General features: G+C 38.0%; 1 protein-coding gene across 2 annotated transcripts in view; it reads right to left on the bottom strand.

Moving 5' to 3' along the window:
* Positions 1-17,411, bottom strand: part of TBC1D2 (TBC1 domain family member 2) — a 73,465-nt gene that overhangs the window by 40,952 nt on the left and 15,102 nt on the right. For both annotated transcript variants that reach the window (XM_007498971.3, XM_007498972.3), the window contains exons 4-5: positions 9,224-9,357; positions 7,237-7,430 (exon numbers count right to left, since the gene is read on the bottom strand). In XM_007498971.3, coding sequence (XP_007499033.1) covers positions 7,237-7,430; positions 9,224-9,357 — 328 coding nt within the window. The remainder of the gene's footprint in view (positions 1-7,236; positions 7,431-9,223; positions 9,358-17,411) is intronic.

Below are 17,411 nucleotides of genomic sequence, written 5' to 3'. Positions count from 1 at the left end.
TAACAAGCATTTATTAAGTATCTTATGAGAGTGCTGGGTACACAGAGAAAGAAAAACAGTCTCTGTTCTCAAGGAACTCACAGTGTAATTGAAGGATTCCGTTTTTCCTACTAAAGTTCCACTTTCCCTCCACTTTCTTACTAGTACTTTCTGACCAGTAAATATTCCTCCTATTTCTCTGATATTAGTTGCAGTTAATTTGAATCTGGAAATGAACTAGATTACTACTTACGTAATAGTCATAGGATTTCAGAGCTGGACAGGATTTCAGAGATCATTTAGTTTGACCCCTGCATTTTATAAATTAAACAGTCCATCAAAAATTATGTGGTTCATTCAGAACTGAATAGGTAGTTAGTGAAAGAGCAATGACTAAATGAACTAGTTAACGATGAAATGGCAGGGAAGATAGAGACAGTATTATTGACTACATACACAACACCAAATATTTGTTATTGTTCGGTTGTTTCAGTCATGCTGGACTCTTCATGATTCCATTTGGGGTTTTCTTGGCAAAGGTACTGGAGTTGTTTGCTATTTCCTTCTCCTTATCATTTGACAGATGAGAAAACTGAGGCAAACAAAGTTAAATGGCTTGCCCAGGGTCACATAGTTGGTAAGTATCAGAGGCCAGATTTGAGCCAGACTCAGCACTCTATATCCACTGTGCCAACTAGATGCCCCTATATACGAACATACATAAGTAAAAATATATAAATTTGCATTAAAAAGAGTACCAGATTTTTGAGTGTTTTAGTGAACAAAAAAGGGTTGAGAATGGTTATTCATGCCTTTTCCCATTCCCACACATAAAAATTCATGTTTTTTCTCATGTTTCCCTTGATTGGAATGCCTTCTGTCATGGTGTCCAAAACTCATTCATCTTTAGATTCCAGATTAACCCTTACCTCCTTCATGAAGTCCCCTCTTAAGTATCCCAGTCCATAATAATAGTAACTTTTGAATTTGTAAAGCATGAATTTTTGTACTATTTATTTGGCATTTAGCATATGCTACTTTTTATTGTTATTTTTTTGGCTGTGGTAGAGTGGAGAGAGCTGGCCTAAGTGTATATATGGATTTAAGGGCCAACTTTGACACATATTGTCTTTAAAGGTTTTAAGGCCTATCTGTTGGTGTTAAAGGCAAGTTTCTTGGACTAAAACCGAAGTGAAGAAAAGGTGTGGGAGTTTCCTCATCTGAGAGTTGCCTTTATGAATGAAGTCATAGGTCTACTCTAACTTGTCCCTATCCTTATTTCTCCAATTAGAGTATAAGTTCCTGAAGGTAGGGTACATATCTTTAAACATCTTGTAAACTTAAATTAATTTCGTTTAAATGAAAGTTAACCAATCTTTAATCAAGGTTTCATTAAAAATTGTCAGGTTAGATATATTTGCTTCCTTCCTTTTATTTCCTAGCCAGGAAGAATTTCTAGCTTGTTCAGGCAGAAGTAATTTCCCCCCACCTCTCACTATGAAGCCCAACCATGGAACATCCCAAATAAACTTTTCTAGGTCTAGGCCATTAAATCTCTAAAACCATATAGTCCCAGAAGAATTTCTAACTAGCTACTTAATTTAATTTTAATTTTACTTTATCATATTAATTTCAAAATAGGTGATATCTTTTAAAAACTTTAAAATTCTGAACTTAAACCTTAAAGGAGAATTTTCATATAGCCATAATTACAAGTTTCTATATGGTACTGTGAATTTTCATTTCATGATGTTTGCTTTATAAAAGAAGTATATAAGGGACAAGCCTAGAGATAATTTTTAATTATAACACTTTACATATGCTATGTCCTTATTATAGTGCTAACAGTCCTTGGGTTCAAATTTGGCCCTAGATACTTTCTAGCTATGTGACCCTGGGCAAGTCACTCAACCCTCACTGCCCAGCTCTTACACAGTATTGGTTCTAAGACAGAAGATGAGGGTTAAAAAAAAGCATGTAAATTCTATGTATCACTTTCAAATGGAGAAGAAAATGGCAAATCATTCTTTTCAAAGAAAACCCCAAACAGTCATGAAGTGTCAGACACAAAATGACTGAATAATTAACAAATTACTTTCAAAACTGTTCTTCCTTGTGCTTCTATATGAACTTCATTCTGTTCTCATCTTAGGCATTAAAAACTGTTTCAATGCTGCTCTTTTTCTGGGTATCATTACTGCAGCCTCCCCACCCCTATTCCCCATTCAAAACCATGACAAAGAAAAAAACCAAAACAAAACCCTGTTAATTCCTTGAGCTCAAGTTTTCAAAGTCCTTTCCAGGCATTATTTCATTTATTCCTCACAAAACCACAGAAGTAGATCCTACAAAGAGCATTATCCTCATTTTCAAAGCAAAAAACTAAGGCTCAGAAAGGTTAATTGACCTGCCCAATGACATATTTAGCTTCACAGGCAGAATTTGAACTCTGTTCTTTCCTGATTTACACTCCAGCATTCTTCAACACAGAAACATTCCAGGCCTAACATGGTAATATGTAAGACTCAAATCAACCTTAAAGACTTTGGTCATAAAAATCTCTAAGGAAGTATGTTTCTGTCAGTTTATTTGTTTATTTTTTAAGCCCTTACCTTCAGTCTTGGAGTCAATACTGTATTGGTTCCAAGGCAGAAGAGTGGTGAGGGCTAGGCAATGGGGGTTAAGTGACTTGCCCAGGGTCACACAGCTGGGAAGTGTCTGAGGCCAGATTTGAACCTAGCACCTCCTGTCTCTAGGCCTGCCTCTCAATCCACTGAGCTACCCACTTGCCCCAGTTTATTTTTTAATTATAACACTTTACATATGCTATGTCCTTATTATAGTGCTAACATTCTAAAAGGGAAGAAGAAAACATTACTTCAAGAGCCTTAAGTGTCTTCAAAGAGTAATGAGGATAATGTTATTTATAGCACCTGCTTACCATGGTTATATGAGGAATAAATGAAATAATGCCCCTGGAAGGGATTTTAAAAACTTAAGTTTGCAAAAATAAATTTACTTATTGTTATTATTTTCCATACGGCTTTGACTAGCAGAAAGAATACAGGATTCTAAGAGTTAGGAGCATCATTCTTTTCTTAACATCAGAGTAAATTATACCAAACAAAAACGTCAAGTTTCATACTTTAAATATAATTCTGGAGAACCTATTATTATTCAGGAACTGGGAAGGACAGCTTTCTAATCTTGTACGGCTCAGTAATGTGTTGATTCTGGGAGCAGTTTCCTGGTTACTGAAGCAATCTGATTAAGCTGCAGTTTCCCCACAGCTTCGAAACCTTCTGAAATCCAAAATATCAGGCTAAGAATGTCTGGTATTATGCTTTGTAAGGACCTGTTTGTCTGGATTACTTTTTTCATTGGCATGCTGACAGTGATTGAAATTCCAATAGATCCTTAAATAGTACTGCTAATCAGAATAAATATGGGAGGAAAAAAGTTCTTCAGAAGAGATATTTGATCCTTTAGTAATGTCTAGAATTGGGATAAGACTAGCAGAGGCAAATCCGTGGGTTCCTGGTGGCAAGAAGGGCAGAAAATGGACTACTTTTACAGTCCTTGCTCTAAACACAATAAGCAGGTAATAACTGATGCCACAGAAGGAATCTTCTCTTGGGAGAAATAACCTATGCTGCTGATAAATTCTGACTCCAGGCCTTGTGTTCTATCCATTGTACCACCTAGTGTTCTATCCATTGTACCACCTAGCTGTCTCCAACTAATATTGTACAAATAAAACCGTCCAGATATGTAGATCTCTATGTATGATAATAACTGACACTGTTTCAAGTTACTTGAGGAGAAAGGCCAAAATTAAAAGGAAAAAGGAACAAAGATGAGTTGTGTAATAGAATTCAGGATATCCAGTGCCACATTCAGTAAGGGCAAATTCACTTACAAACATTTCTGATGCAAATGCTATATAAAGACCTCCTGTAACATACATTCCCAGAAATTCTGAGATTCATTTGTTTATATGAGGAAGGAGCATGCAACTGAATCATGATTTTGAAAGTACTATGTCAATGTTCTAAGGAACTAAGAAAAAGATAGACCATATCATATTTCCTAAACAGATGCTACATTATTATTGGATGATCCATATCTTGAACCTTATGTTACATGTTTTCCTCTAGGCAGGGTACATGGGAGGTTTAATTATTTCCTTCAGTCAACATATGTCCAACAAAGGCACAAAAACTCTCCATATGCCTAGACAGATGGAAGGCAGGGACAGGTATGATTTCTATTCTCATGGGGGCTTGAGTATTTATATGAAAAATAACTGTTTGTACCCCAGTGGACTCCAGATGAGTCTGTTCCTTTTCATCATTACCACTAAAAACATCTATAGTAACTAATGGATTAGCGAATTATCCAATTTTTGATATAGACACATGACAAGAATTCTTTCATGCGTTAATAAACATTTATTAAAATATTTACTTTAAGCATAGGCAAATTCTAGGGGATAGGAAAAAAACAATCAAGAGCTATGTTCCCTGACCTTGAAAAGTCAATAGTTTTGCTCAGGAGCTAACATACATATACATGAAATAATCGTGGAACAAGTTCAATTCAACACTAAGTCTGGCAGATTTGAATTTGGGATAGATTTTGACTAGGCAAGGACTGTTAGGCCTTTGTTACCTCTGACCTAATTATTGCTAGCACTACTATCTGGTTTCCTAAACTCCAAATTCCTCCCCAAACCAGCTTGGATACCATAGGCATTTTACATTTCATAAACAAAAAACTCATTAAACCACTAATTAAAAGAATGGTCTTAATTTATGTATTTCTTTCTCATGAGATGGTAGAAAAAGGGTTCCACAGTGATGACAATGCTAGCAATGATAACAGCAACAATAGTGCTAAAGGTTTGCAAAGCATTTTACAAATAACTCATTTAATCCTCACAACAACCTTGGGAGGTAGGTATATTATCCTCTGCTCTATTCATTGTTTCACCTATCTGCTTTCTACACTTCAATCTTAATTCTCACCTGACAAATAGTACCTTTAAAAAAGCTTTTTGTTTTTTATATCACCAGTTTCGCCTGGTATGCTTCCCTCTCCTTTTCTCAGAGTTATCTCATATAACAAATGGTATTATTTTTTAAAAAGACAAACGCATAGAAGGGATTGTGATTTTGCACCATGGCTTTTGTCTTATTTTATTTAACTGTCCCTCATGCAAGCCATGTTCTGCTCAAATGGTCTACCTTTTCTTCTTATTCAGTATTTCATCTCCTGTCTCTGGGTCTTTGTCCAGACTGGCAGCCCATGCCCTGTTCTTGGAGTCCTCTCCTTCCTTGGAATTCCTGCTTACACAAGGTTCACAAGGGCCAGCCACTTCCCAAAAGAAGCTTTTCTTGATCTCCCCAATTGCTAGTGATTCCTTTCTCCTTCCAATTACTTTGCATTTACTTGCTTATGTACAGGATATTCCCTCCAGGAAAAGATAAGCATCTCAAGGGGAGGGATTCTTGTTTTTTGGTCTCTGTATCCTCAGCACCTGCCATAGGGCTTGGTACTTGCTGAATGCAGTACTACTACTCCATTCAAATCTAGATCTATTCTAGCATTTTAGACAGAGTAAAGAAAGCAGGTGACTCCTTATTATATTAATGATCTCTCTCTATACTCTTGGAGGGCCAGACAGATTTCCCTCTGGCAAAGCTGGAGCCTCTATCATTGTTAGAATCTACAATGACAATTTTGACAGGGCTAGCATTGAGACAAGTTTTTGAACAAACTATGAAAAAGGGATTTAAGAAAAATAACAGGAAAAAGAAATCTGAGGTAAACTGAGGTCACCATTATTTTGTAGAAAATATGAGTATTACACATTCAAATTTAGCAATGAGAATATGTAGTAATGGGAATATTAAGAGGTAAAATTTATGAAAAATAGAAAAAAAACATCATTTATTGATTCCCTTTTAAAAAATTTTTTTGGTCTTAAATTTACTTCCTTCAGTTTTCAAGGAACTGCTCTCAGTTCTCAAATGCCAAGATTTGTTGAGGAAATCCTTCCCTGTTCCTTTGTGATTTTATGTGCTTCAATTACAACTCTACTTTCCTTTTTTCCCAGAATGAAAATATCCCAATCTAATAAGGATCCCTCTGACCATTTTAAGTTAACTTCTTTCCTAGTTCTGTTATGCTTTTCTTTTAGTTTGGTGATCAGAACTGTAAGCACTATCCCAGATATTGGTGCATCAAGGGTTTCTATAAGGTTATAAAGCTATTAATTAAAGCAGTTCCCGAGAAGAACCTATCCTTGACAACACATTTTTAAGCCTTGTTCAAATTAAGTTCCCCTTCATTAGAATTTAATCTCTTTTCAAGTAGGGATTGTTTTATTCAATGCATTTGTATTCCCAGCCTTTCTCTTGGCGCCTGGCACAGAGTTGGTGCTTAATAAACACTTGGTGAATGATTAATTGCACATTCCTGAGATTTTTATGATACATAATTTTTCACATACTGAAGAATTCAGATTTTGAAATTAATTTAGAATGATGTGCCCCTTCATTCATTAATTCACTCATGGGATAAATATTTATTAAGTGTCCCCACTGTACAGAGCATTCTGCTATGTGATAAAGATATGCAGCAGAAGTAAAACAGTTACTGCCCTTCTGGAACTTAATGTATAGCCCCCAGGTATAAAACAGAGATACCATTAATTATACTATACATGGCACTATTATAACATTCCAAGAGATAAGTACATTAGAAAGATACAAAATAAAATTATATGGGGTCCAAGAAGTAAGGTCAGAATTGATTGGAGAAAAAAAAAAGATGTCTTCATGGAAGTGATTGCATTGGAGTGGGGTTTTAAAGGCTAGGTAGGAATTCAATAGGCATCAGGACAGCTAGGTGGTGCTATTATGGATAGTGTGGTAGGCCTGGAGTGAGGAAGATCTGAATTCAAATTTGGCCACAGATACTTGCTAGCTCTTTGACCCTGGGCAAGTCACTTAACCCTGCTTGCCTTGGAGAAGGAAATCACAAATCACTCTAGTATCTTTAGGAGGTCACAAAGAGTTGGATATAACTGAAAAAGGATAAACAACATAAGGAGAAGGGAGAGAATTTTATGTGGAGAAAGGGAGACAAGGGAAAACGGTTGATTGTTCTCCCCAAACTGTTGTAATGGACCTGTTTGTTGGTGACAAAGCTAAAAGGTTACAAATATACCAAGAATTTATGGAACCAACTTACCTTCTGAGACTTTAATTCCTCTGAAAGCATCATAACCTGTTGCTCAAGGACCCCAACTTTATCCTGAAAACTTTTTTCACGTAGACCTTCAGCAAAGATAGGGAAGCTACTGTTCTGCTTTTTGGCTTTTTGAATAAAATTTGCTGTCAGACCTGACTTCTGTGTAGATCTTGAATACTCTTCTGTCTCTTTCCCTTTTGAAGAGGGGAAATTTAGAAGTTAGTAATATTTAGGGTAACACTACAAAGCAGAAAATACTTTAAGGAGTTATGAAAAGGCAACAGAATATTGGAGCCATCTTGGACTTAGAAGAGACTGAGGACAAGTACTTCCCTCCTTTCCTTAGACAATTAAGAGACTATGGATGTAAATTGTTGAATTCATTGTCAAACAGGATCATTTTTTCAGTTGGTTTTGCTTAACTTTTTTCATAAAAAGGAAGCTCCCTGTTGTGGCTATTCCTCAAAATAGCATTTCCCCCAAAATCTTCCTTCTCTGCTAGAAAGCGATATTCTGGGTGCATGCTGCTTAGAAAATTCTTTCTTCCTTTCACAATCTTAATAGACCATAATCCTAAACTGCTCTCTGGCCACAAGGATGAGCACTTTCATATAAGTTGACAGGAATTCTTCCTCTTCTTTCACTATTTCAGCTGTTGACATCTCTTGGAATGGAAAAGTATATGATCAATTAGGTGATCCATCCACAAGTATTTATTAAGAATCTGCTATATGTGCCAACCCCTCTGAAGAACTCTCTTTATAGGCCAAGTGAGTAAGAAAACTGGATATGACGAATGTCTAGTAACTTCCTTTTAATAATTATTATGAATGTTATTTATCTAAACATAATCTTACGTTATCTGAAAGGATACTAGTGATTTGACTGACAAAGAAATGAATCTAATTCTTCCTGGATAGTATGATGACGAATGAATCACTACTTATAAAGACACTCTTAAGATCCTGGAAGAGTTGAGATTTTTCTATAATGTAGGCAATTAACTCAGAGTCTTTTTCTGTGAGGTTTGGGTCTTAAATAACCTCCACAGTTGTTATTTCACTTCTAACCCACCCTCCTACCCTGATGAATCAGCTTTGCTTGAGGCTTAAAATTGTTATACAAGGAAGCTAACCTGTTGGGCACAGTGGTACGCACCTATAATCCCTGCTACCAGTGTATCTGAGACTAGTGGATTGCTTGTGCTTAGGTATTTTGAGCTATATAGTAGGGCCAAAGCCAGTTAGGTGTCCACATTAAATCTGAACACCAATGGGGGAGCCTCTGGAGAGGGGTAAATAGACTCAAGGCAGAGAGGTAAAGCTTCTCTCCTCAGTAGGACGCTGGGAACCAAAAATGACTGCTGTGCTTCTAGTCTGGGAGAAATAGGTAGACCTAACCTCATGAGAAATAATGAATGAATAAAATAAAATAAACCCTCATACCTCTACTAAAGAGTCTTAGGAACCTACATTCTTACAAATATGTCATTAAATACTTGGATTGGAATAGATACATAAAATCATTTAGTCTATTTTTTATCTTTAAAAAAGTTTGATTTTAAATGATATCCCCTTTCCTTCGTGCCTACCCATGAGAGTACTATTGACCCTTTTCTTAACAATATCCAAATAAAGGAACTTAATTAATTTTTATAATCACTAAACACACATTGCGATCTTTTGGACAGAGTTAAAAGTAATCTGGGAGACTATGACAGAAAAAAACCCAGAGCTGTTTCTTCACTGATTACCACCAAATTAAATCTTGAGTTCATTGAAAAGTGCGTGACAGCTCATGTTTTTGTATTCCCAGCACTTAGTACAGTGTCTAGCATAGAGTAATGACTTCATAACTGCTTGTTGATGGATTGATTGAGGGTTCCCTTGGACCCACTATCAAATAAAGCTGGTACAGGTAGTTGTATTGTTTGTACCCTAAATAGGTAAGAAATAGACCCGTAAAACAAAGCCATAGAAATGAGCACCAGTGAGTCCTGGATCTGCTTGTAGGTGCTGTTCCTCATTCTGATTCTCTTCAAATTTCTGGGATTCATCCCCTTGGGAAACATGGCCATTTCCTCTGGACTGCCTGTTGCTACAGATGATATGCATTGTGTTCCTGAAAACAATAACAAAAGGGAAGTGAAATGAGACTCAAGTTTAACCAAGATCCTTAAGCACAAAAACTCATGAATATTAAAAAATAAATGAATGAAAAAGGCAGTATTAAGTAAATGGCAGACTTTTTTTTTCTTCTCCTATCAAATGGCAATGGCCTAAAGAAAATGTGACATTTAGTCAGTCAATAAGCATTTACTAAGTACAAAGGTCTGAGTTAAGCACTGGGGATACAAAAAAGGCAAAAAATAGTTCTTTGCTTTCCAAGAATTTCTATTCTAATGGGGGAGATAACATGTACATAAATAGGTATATCTGGGATATGTGCAGAATAGATAAAAGATATTTTCAGAAGGAAAAGCTATAGTAGCCGAGGGTACTAGGAAAGGCCTTCTTGTAGAAGGTGACATTTGAACTAAGTCTTGAAGTCAAGGAATGTAAGAGGTGGAGATAAGGATTAAGAGTATTCCAAGCATAGACTGTAGCTGATGTAAAGGTACAACAAGGAGGCCACATAGAAGGATCACAGAGTACACAGAGTAAAGTGACTAATGGGGATTTAAAGAGAAAGGTAAATGACTGAAAGGTAAAGGTAAGAAGGGGTCAAGGTACAAAAAGCTTTAAATGCCAAACAGGACTTTAAATGATCCTGGAAGGAAGAACTCATTAAATAAGGGTTGAAAAATCAAGTCAGGTCTGACAAATATTTCAGGATAGTAGATGAGTGGAGAGTGGACTGGAATGGGAAAGACGTAAGGTAGAGGCCACCTATAAGTCTACTACAATAGTCTAGGAGAAAGGTGATGAGAGTTTGTACTAGGATATTGGCTGGGGAAGTGGAGAAGAAGGGGACACATATAAGAGATGCTTTTACAAGCAGAAATGGGATCTGGCAACAGATCAGATAAATAAGGATGAATGACAGTGAAGAGTCAAGGATGTCTCTGAGGTTATAAGCCTGGGTGACTGGGAAGACCCTAGTATCCATGATAATAAAAGGAAATTTAAGTGGTTTTGGACATATTGCATATTATATGCTACCATATAAACTAAAATTGCTTTTTCTCCACATTTCCCTATCTCTAATTCCTAATTTTTTTTGTCTTCCTTTATGCACATCTTTATTTCTGTTTCACTATTTCTCTCAATTAAATTCAGCAAACATTTTAATTTTATATTTCTGAGTCTCTCACTCCTATCCTGTTCTTCTCTTAACTCCTATCCTCCGAATGATTTCCACTCCCTTAAATTGCCAATATTTTTTCTGTACTTATTTTAACACAGATTTGTTTGCTGTTCCTAATTTTATAAGCTGGTAATTGGAATATATATGTTTTCCCTTATATAGCTTAATTAAGTTGTCTTTGACAGGTGCTTACTCTGTGAAGTAATAAAATATTTGTATCTTTTAAATATTTAAATAAATAAAATATTTGTATCTTTTAAAAGATTAAAAACACAGAATTCAAATTTTCTGACTTTGATCTAATACTTTAGCCACTGAATTGTACTTCTAGAATTTTGCAGGCTATGTTAACAGTTTATTGCCATTCAGTCAATGACATTTAATAAGTGTTTGCTATGTGGAAGATGCAATGAGAAATAAAAATATAAATAGATCACCATCTCTGTTTTCAAGAAATTTGCAATCTATTAATCCAAAAGTATTTAGTAAATGCTTATTATGTATGAGGCCCTGTACCAGTTAGAAAAATATACAGGCACAGCTATAACATAAGTAAAATATAAGTAACAGAAAAAAGATACAGACAAAGATTCAAGGGTTGCTGAGTAGCAACCTGGTATAGTTGGATGGAGGTCCAGCCTTGGATTCAAGAAATTCCGAATCCTGCTTCTGCCTGAAAATGGCCAAATCACTTTACTTCTAAGGCACTTTAAATTAGAGATGAAACATCAAACCACATCATTGGTGGAAGGACCCTACACTGATGCAAACACAGATCTGAATTCTCATTTTAAAAAAAAGTTGTTTTCTGTACTTTGCTACTTATGATTTATTGAGAAACAGCTTAAGCATTTTAATAATAATAGAATAGTAAAAATAAAAGCAATGATACATTAATGAATCCATAAGTAATGGATTTTTAATTAGATGAGATTGGATTTGAATTTTAATTCTAATGCTCATTAGCTATATGATGCTAGGCAGGTCGTTTAACTTCTGTGAGTTGTAGTTTCCTCTTGAGTAAAATTGGGATGGGGTATATGGGGTGCTCAGGGAGGGGTAGTATCTCTGGTATGGAGGGCTTGTCGTGCCCTCCTAGGGCAGCTCTCCTGCCTCTGACCCCCACCTGACACACCCAGTTCTCACTTGTGGCTCCCAGTAGCTGCTAGCATGTGGCAGCGGCCACACCCCGGGCAATGGCTTCAACAGGCCGGCCAAACCTTGTGAGGGTATCCATCAGGTCGTCGACCCCTGGTGAACCAGGGCTTTGCTCACCCAGCATGTGAAGACTGTTTCGGCTGAAGACTATCCCAATCCTCTCATAAAAGATAAAAAAGGCATCAGCAACAGGTGGAAAGAACACTTCAGTCAGCTTCTCAACCGACCCTCTTCAGTAGACCAAAGAGCCCTTGACCAGATCCCTCAAAACCGCACCATTGAACAACTTGACGTCCCTCCTTCAATAGAGGAAGTCCAAAAAGCCATTAAACAAATGAATGCAGGCAAGTCACCCGGTAAAGACGGGATCCCAACTGAGGTGTACAAGGCCTTAAATGGAAAGGTGCTCCAGGCATTCCACATAGTGCTGACCAGCATATGGGAAGAGAGGGACATGCCCCCAGAACTCAGAGATGCCTCCATCGTAGCCCTATACAAGAACAAAGGCACACGAGCAGCCTGTGACAACTACAGAGGCATCTCACTACTCTCCACTGCTGGAAAGATCCTCGCTCCACTGCTGGAAAGATCCTCGCCCGTGTTATACTCAACAGATTCCTGTCATCTGTTTCAGAGCAGAACCTGCCTGAATCACAATGTGGCTTCTGACCAGATCGCAGCACCATCGACATGGTCTTCACGGTGAGGCAAATGCAGGAAAATGCCTTGAGCAGAACCTGAGTCTCTACATTGTCTTCATAGACCTGACAAAGGCGTTCGACACAGTGAACAGGGGCGCATTGTGGGTGATCCTCAGCAAGCTCGGTTGCCCAGCAAAATTCGTCAAACTGATCCAGCTCTTTCATGTAGACATGACAGGGGAAGTCCTATCTGATGGAGAGACTTCCGATCGCTTCAACATCTCCAATGGCATGAAACAAGGCTGTGTCCTCGCTCCGGTACTATTCAACCTATTTTTCACCCAAGTATTACGACATGCTATGATGGATCTAGACCTGGGCATCTACATCAAATACCAACTGGATGGCTCACTATTTGACCTTCGCCGCCTGACTGCAAAAACAAAGACAACAGAGAGACTCATCCTGGAAGCTCTCTTTGCAGATGACTGTGCTTTCATGGCCCACCAAGAAAATCATCTCCAAACCATTGTGGACAGGTTCTCCACCGCAACAAAACTGTTTGTCCTGACTATCAGCCTCAGCAAAACAGAGGTGCTGTTCCAACCTGCACCAGGGAGGCCAACTAACCAGCCGTGCATTACAATTGACAGCACGCAGTTTTCTAACGTCAACACTTTCAAGTACCTGGGCAGCACCATTGCCAACGACGGGTCCCTAGACCACGAGATTAATGCCAGGATCCAAAAGTCCAGCCAGGCACTTGGGCAGCTGCGCTGCAAAGTCCTCCAACAACTGCGACAAAGCTCAAAGTGTATAATGCAGTGGTCCTCAGCTCGCTCCTGTATGGTTGTGAAACATGGACACTGTACCGGAAGCACATGAAACAGCTGGAGCAATTCCACCAACGCTCCCTCTGGTCAATCATGAGGATCCGATGGCAGGACCGAATCACCGACCAGGAAGTCCTCGACAGAGCCAACTCCACCAGCATCAAAGTCATGGTCCTCAAAACCCAGCTACGATGGTCTGGACACGTCATCCGCATGGACCCACAGCGAATACCAAGAAAGGTATTCTATGGTGGACTGTCAGCTGGACTCAGGAAACAAGGCCGACCAAAGAAAAGATTCAAGGATCAGCTAAAGTCAAACTTGAAGTGGGCTGGCATTACACCAAAGCAACTAGAACTCGCTGCCTCTGACAGAAGCAGCTGGCGAACCCACATTAACCATGCCACCATCACCTTTGAAGATGAGCAACATCAACGTCTTGCCGCTGCACGTGAATGCCGACACCAGGTCGTAACCTCACCTCCTGTAACAACTGGCGTCCCATGCCCCATGTGCCACAAACTCTGCGCCTCAGCCTTTGGACTCAAAAGCCACATGAGGGTACACCGTAGATGAAACTGCACAAAGACAATAGTCATTCTCGATCACCGAGAGACTACCAATACTAAAATTGGGATAATAACATCTGTATGGCTCATCTTGTGGTGTTACTGTAAGATAAAGTACTATATAAATGACTGCCATTCTCATTCCATTATCATTATTTGGATAACTGAAATGGCTTATTATACTAATGCAATAAGTAATTTTAGGAGCAAATTGAGGTCCAATCCCACTGAAGTAAGAAGAAATGTAGGAAAGGAATGATTGTACTAATAATACTTGTTAGCTGGTATAAAAGTTGTCTGAAAAACTCCAATTAGACTCAAGAAAGTCACTAAACTAAGTATATCTTTTCATATACTGATATCAGTACAAGATCAAGGAAATCAAAGACCAAAGGAAAGGCCTCACATGTTAAAGAATATTTATAGCAGCATGTTTTGTAGTAGTAGAGAAGTATAAGGAAATGGGTGCTCCATTAACTAGGGGGATGACTGAACCAAATGTAGTAAAAATGTATAAGAAGAAACGAAGACTATGAAAAAAATTTTAAGGCTTAAGGAAGAGAACAATTTGCAGGGACCAATCAAAGGATTGATTGTGATATATGTCTAAAACCTCTTAATAGAGAGGTGGTGGACTCCAGATATGGAAAGAGGCATACGTTTTCAGACATAGCTAATATGTTGATTTATTTTGGAAAATTCCAATATATAACAGAAACTGTTGAACATTCTGCAATTTATCCACTTCATCATGATACCATCAAGCTTTGGCAACCTGTGTGAGCATATCTCTGGTGTAATCATGGCCTTTCTGAGTTGGAAGAGTCTTTAGCAGTCATCTAGCTCAATCTACAACTGAAGATAATATCGCTTTAAAACATTACCTGACAACTCTGGAGAAGAGGGGAAGGGAAAAACGAAGGGAGACAACACAAATCATATAACTTTGGAAAACTTATGTGGAACTTTGTTATTAAAATAAAATAATGATAAAACCTTAAAAAAAACATTCCTGACATCCCAAGCCTGCCTATGCCTAAAGACCTGATAGAAACTGGCTACCTCCAGGTAGATCATTTTACTTTGGAACAGTTCTAATTTTAAAGTAGCCAGGTATAAGACCTAGAGAACCAGCCTTGGAATAAGAAAGATCTAGTTTCAAGTCTCTAGTTCAGACCTCTAAAGCACAGCAAAGTAAATTAAATCCCTCTTGCACATGATATCACTTTAAATATTTGAAGCTAGTCATTATATTTTCTTCCTACCACCTCCCCTGGCCCTGCTTCTTCAAGCTAAACAACCAGAGCTCTTTCACTTGATCTTCATATCACATGAAGTTGAGACCTTCCCTAATCTTTTCTCCTGGGCTCTGTCCAGCTTATCAATGTCATTCCTTGGTGAACTGGTTCTTGATGAAACGGTAGTGGATTGTACTTGCTATTTCCTTTTCTATTCAAATCCTTCCTCTGTGAACCTGAACAAGTCTCAATGTATCTCTCCAGGATTGTTTCCTCATCTGTAGAATGAGGGGTTGGACTACATTGTGGTTTTTGATGATCATTCCAGCTTGAAATCTATGACCATATCACATCTTCCTTATAAGAATATATGCTATAAGGAATGTATACTATAAGGAAAGCAGGTGTTAGAGGAAATAGAATGCTAGGCCTGGAGTCAGGGAGAACTGTGTTCAAATCCAGTCTCACTTACTAGGTCTGTGACTCTGAGCAAGTTATTTTACCTCAGTTTGCTCCAATTTCCTTGACTGTAAAATAGGGATAATGATAGCACCTATATTGTAGGTGTGAATTTTAAAACTATTCCACCCTAATCAGACCATTCTTTAGAAGATGTGATTTAGCTATTTCCTGATCAGTAACAATGGAGATACTTGGAATAATAGAATCAGGAGAAATAGGAGAAATAGGAGAAACTATATTTCTCCTCCCTTCTTAGTTTAACAAGATTTAGAAGGTCTGCATCAAATTCAAGATTTAATTATCTAAGGAATGGTCTTCAACAGACATGTGCAGAAAAAAGGACAGACCTCTGGGCTGTCCTAACTCAAGCTATCATTTATCATTGGTACAGATGAGACACAGGAAAGTGATGTAAAACTGTCTATATAAGGCATGTCACTTCCTCTCTCCTTCTCTTTCCCTGGAGAGGCGACTCTGGCTGAGAGTGTGCTAGGTGTTTCGACATCTTGGAGTGTTGGGTGATGAGTTTTGCCCTTGAGCTGATTCAGGTTCGGGCATCTTAGCTGAGCCCCTTTGGAGGTCAGGCTGATTCTTCCCTCCTTCACACTCAAAGCCTTACTTTCTAGATCTCCTAATCTTCCTGCCAGGTACTAGCCCCTTCCTTCTTCTTTCTTCTTAAATCTCCTCCCCTATATCAATTAAATCACCAGCTGAGTTTGGGTGTTTCATTAGAATTTTATAAGTAAAATCCTTGGCGACCAAATATAATTATTAAATTCAGTCTCAACCATAATTTTAACCCTTACATAGGGTTGCTGTGAAGATCAAAGGACATAATATTTGTAAAGTGCTTAGCCTATAACTGAGTTGGTGCTATACAAATGTTTATTAACTTTTCCTCCTCCCCTTTCATCAACAATGAATCAGAAATCATATTTTCAAGTTCTTTTAGCATCCTGAGACAGTAGTTTATTTAAAGTCTGGTGATATAACACATTGAGGGCACCTAGGTCTATGTTGGAGAACCTATGGCACATGTGCTAGAGGGGGCTGCTCCCTTCCCCTTCTCCACATACACCTGAGGAAGTTTCTCTCATCACCCACCCTTTTGCCCAGCAGCCCAAGGGGAGTGCTTCCTCCTTCCCTGTCTGGGTTAAGGAGGGGTGGCTCACATGCAGGATGAGGGTTGTAGTTTGGGAATTCAGTCTCTAAAAGGTTTGCTGTCACTGACTGAGGTGACCTCTTACTATTTCCTAGTTTATTTGGAGTTTCACCTCCAGTGTTTTCTTTTTGTTTTATAGCTTCTGGAACATCATAGTCTTTGGTAACTATGAACTCTGTAAATAAGTTGCAAATTCATAAATAAATGAATATCTGCCTGGAAGAGTCTCTGTGTGTGTATAGTAAGATTGCTGAAACATTTCAATGAATGGGTTCTTGCTTAAGTTACACACTCTGGAGATATGGGCAAGGGCACAAATGTTGTTGTTCCTGGACAAGCCTGAGCACTTTAGCCTTTGCATTCTTGCCCCAAATTTCCTGTGGCTAATTATAAATGGCTTAAGAGGAAGTGACTATCTTATCTCCAAAGATTTCCTTCCTTTTCCTGATCTACATTTGCTTTGGCCAGTTCCACTTTTAAACTGTCTTACTGTCACTAGTTGGATTTTGTTTAACAAAATTGGTTAGCATTAAATGAGACATCATTTCACATGTATCTATGAGAGAACATAAATGAATCATTAGGCCACAGAAAAGGCTGGGCTAATTAACAATTCACAGAAACATCAACATTATCAAAAGTTATCAATTTAAATTAAAAATAATACAAATTTTTTAAATGATGTAATAAAGAACAAGGTAAGGATTCATAAAGGCTCCAGTTTTGTCTCTGCCATAACCCATATGACCATAGCAGGATGAAAAGCTCTTCTCAGCTCTAGTCTTAAATATCCAACTACTTCCTGG

This window comes from Monodelphis domestica, chromosome 7 (assembly GCF_027887165.1).
Source record: "Monodelphis domestica isolate mMonDom1 chromosome 7, mMonDom1.pri, whole genome shotgun sequence".
NCBI lineage: Eukaryota > Metazoa > Chordata > Mammalia > Didelphimorphia > Didelphidae > Monodelphis > Monodelphis domestica.
This window is presented reverse-complemented; position numbering and strand designations above follow the sequence as displayed.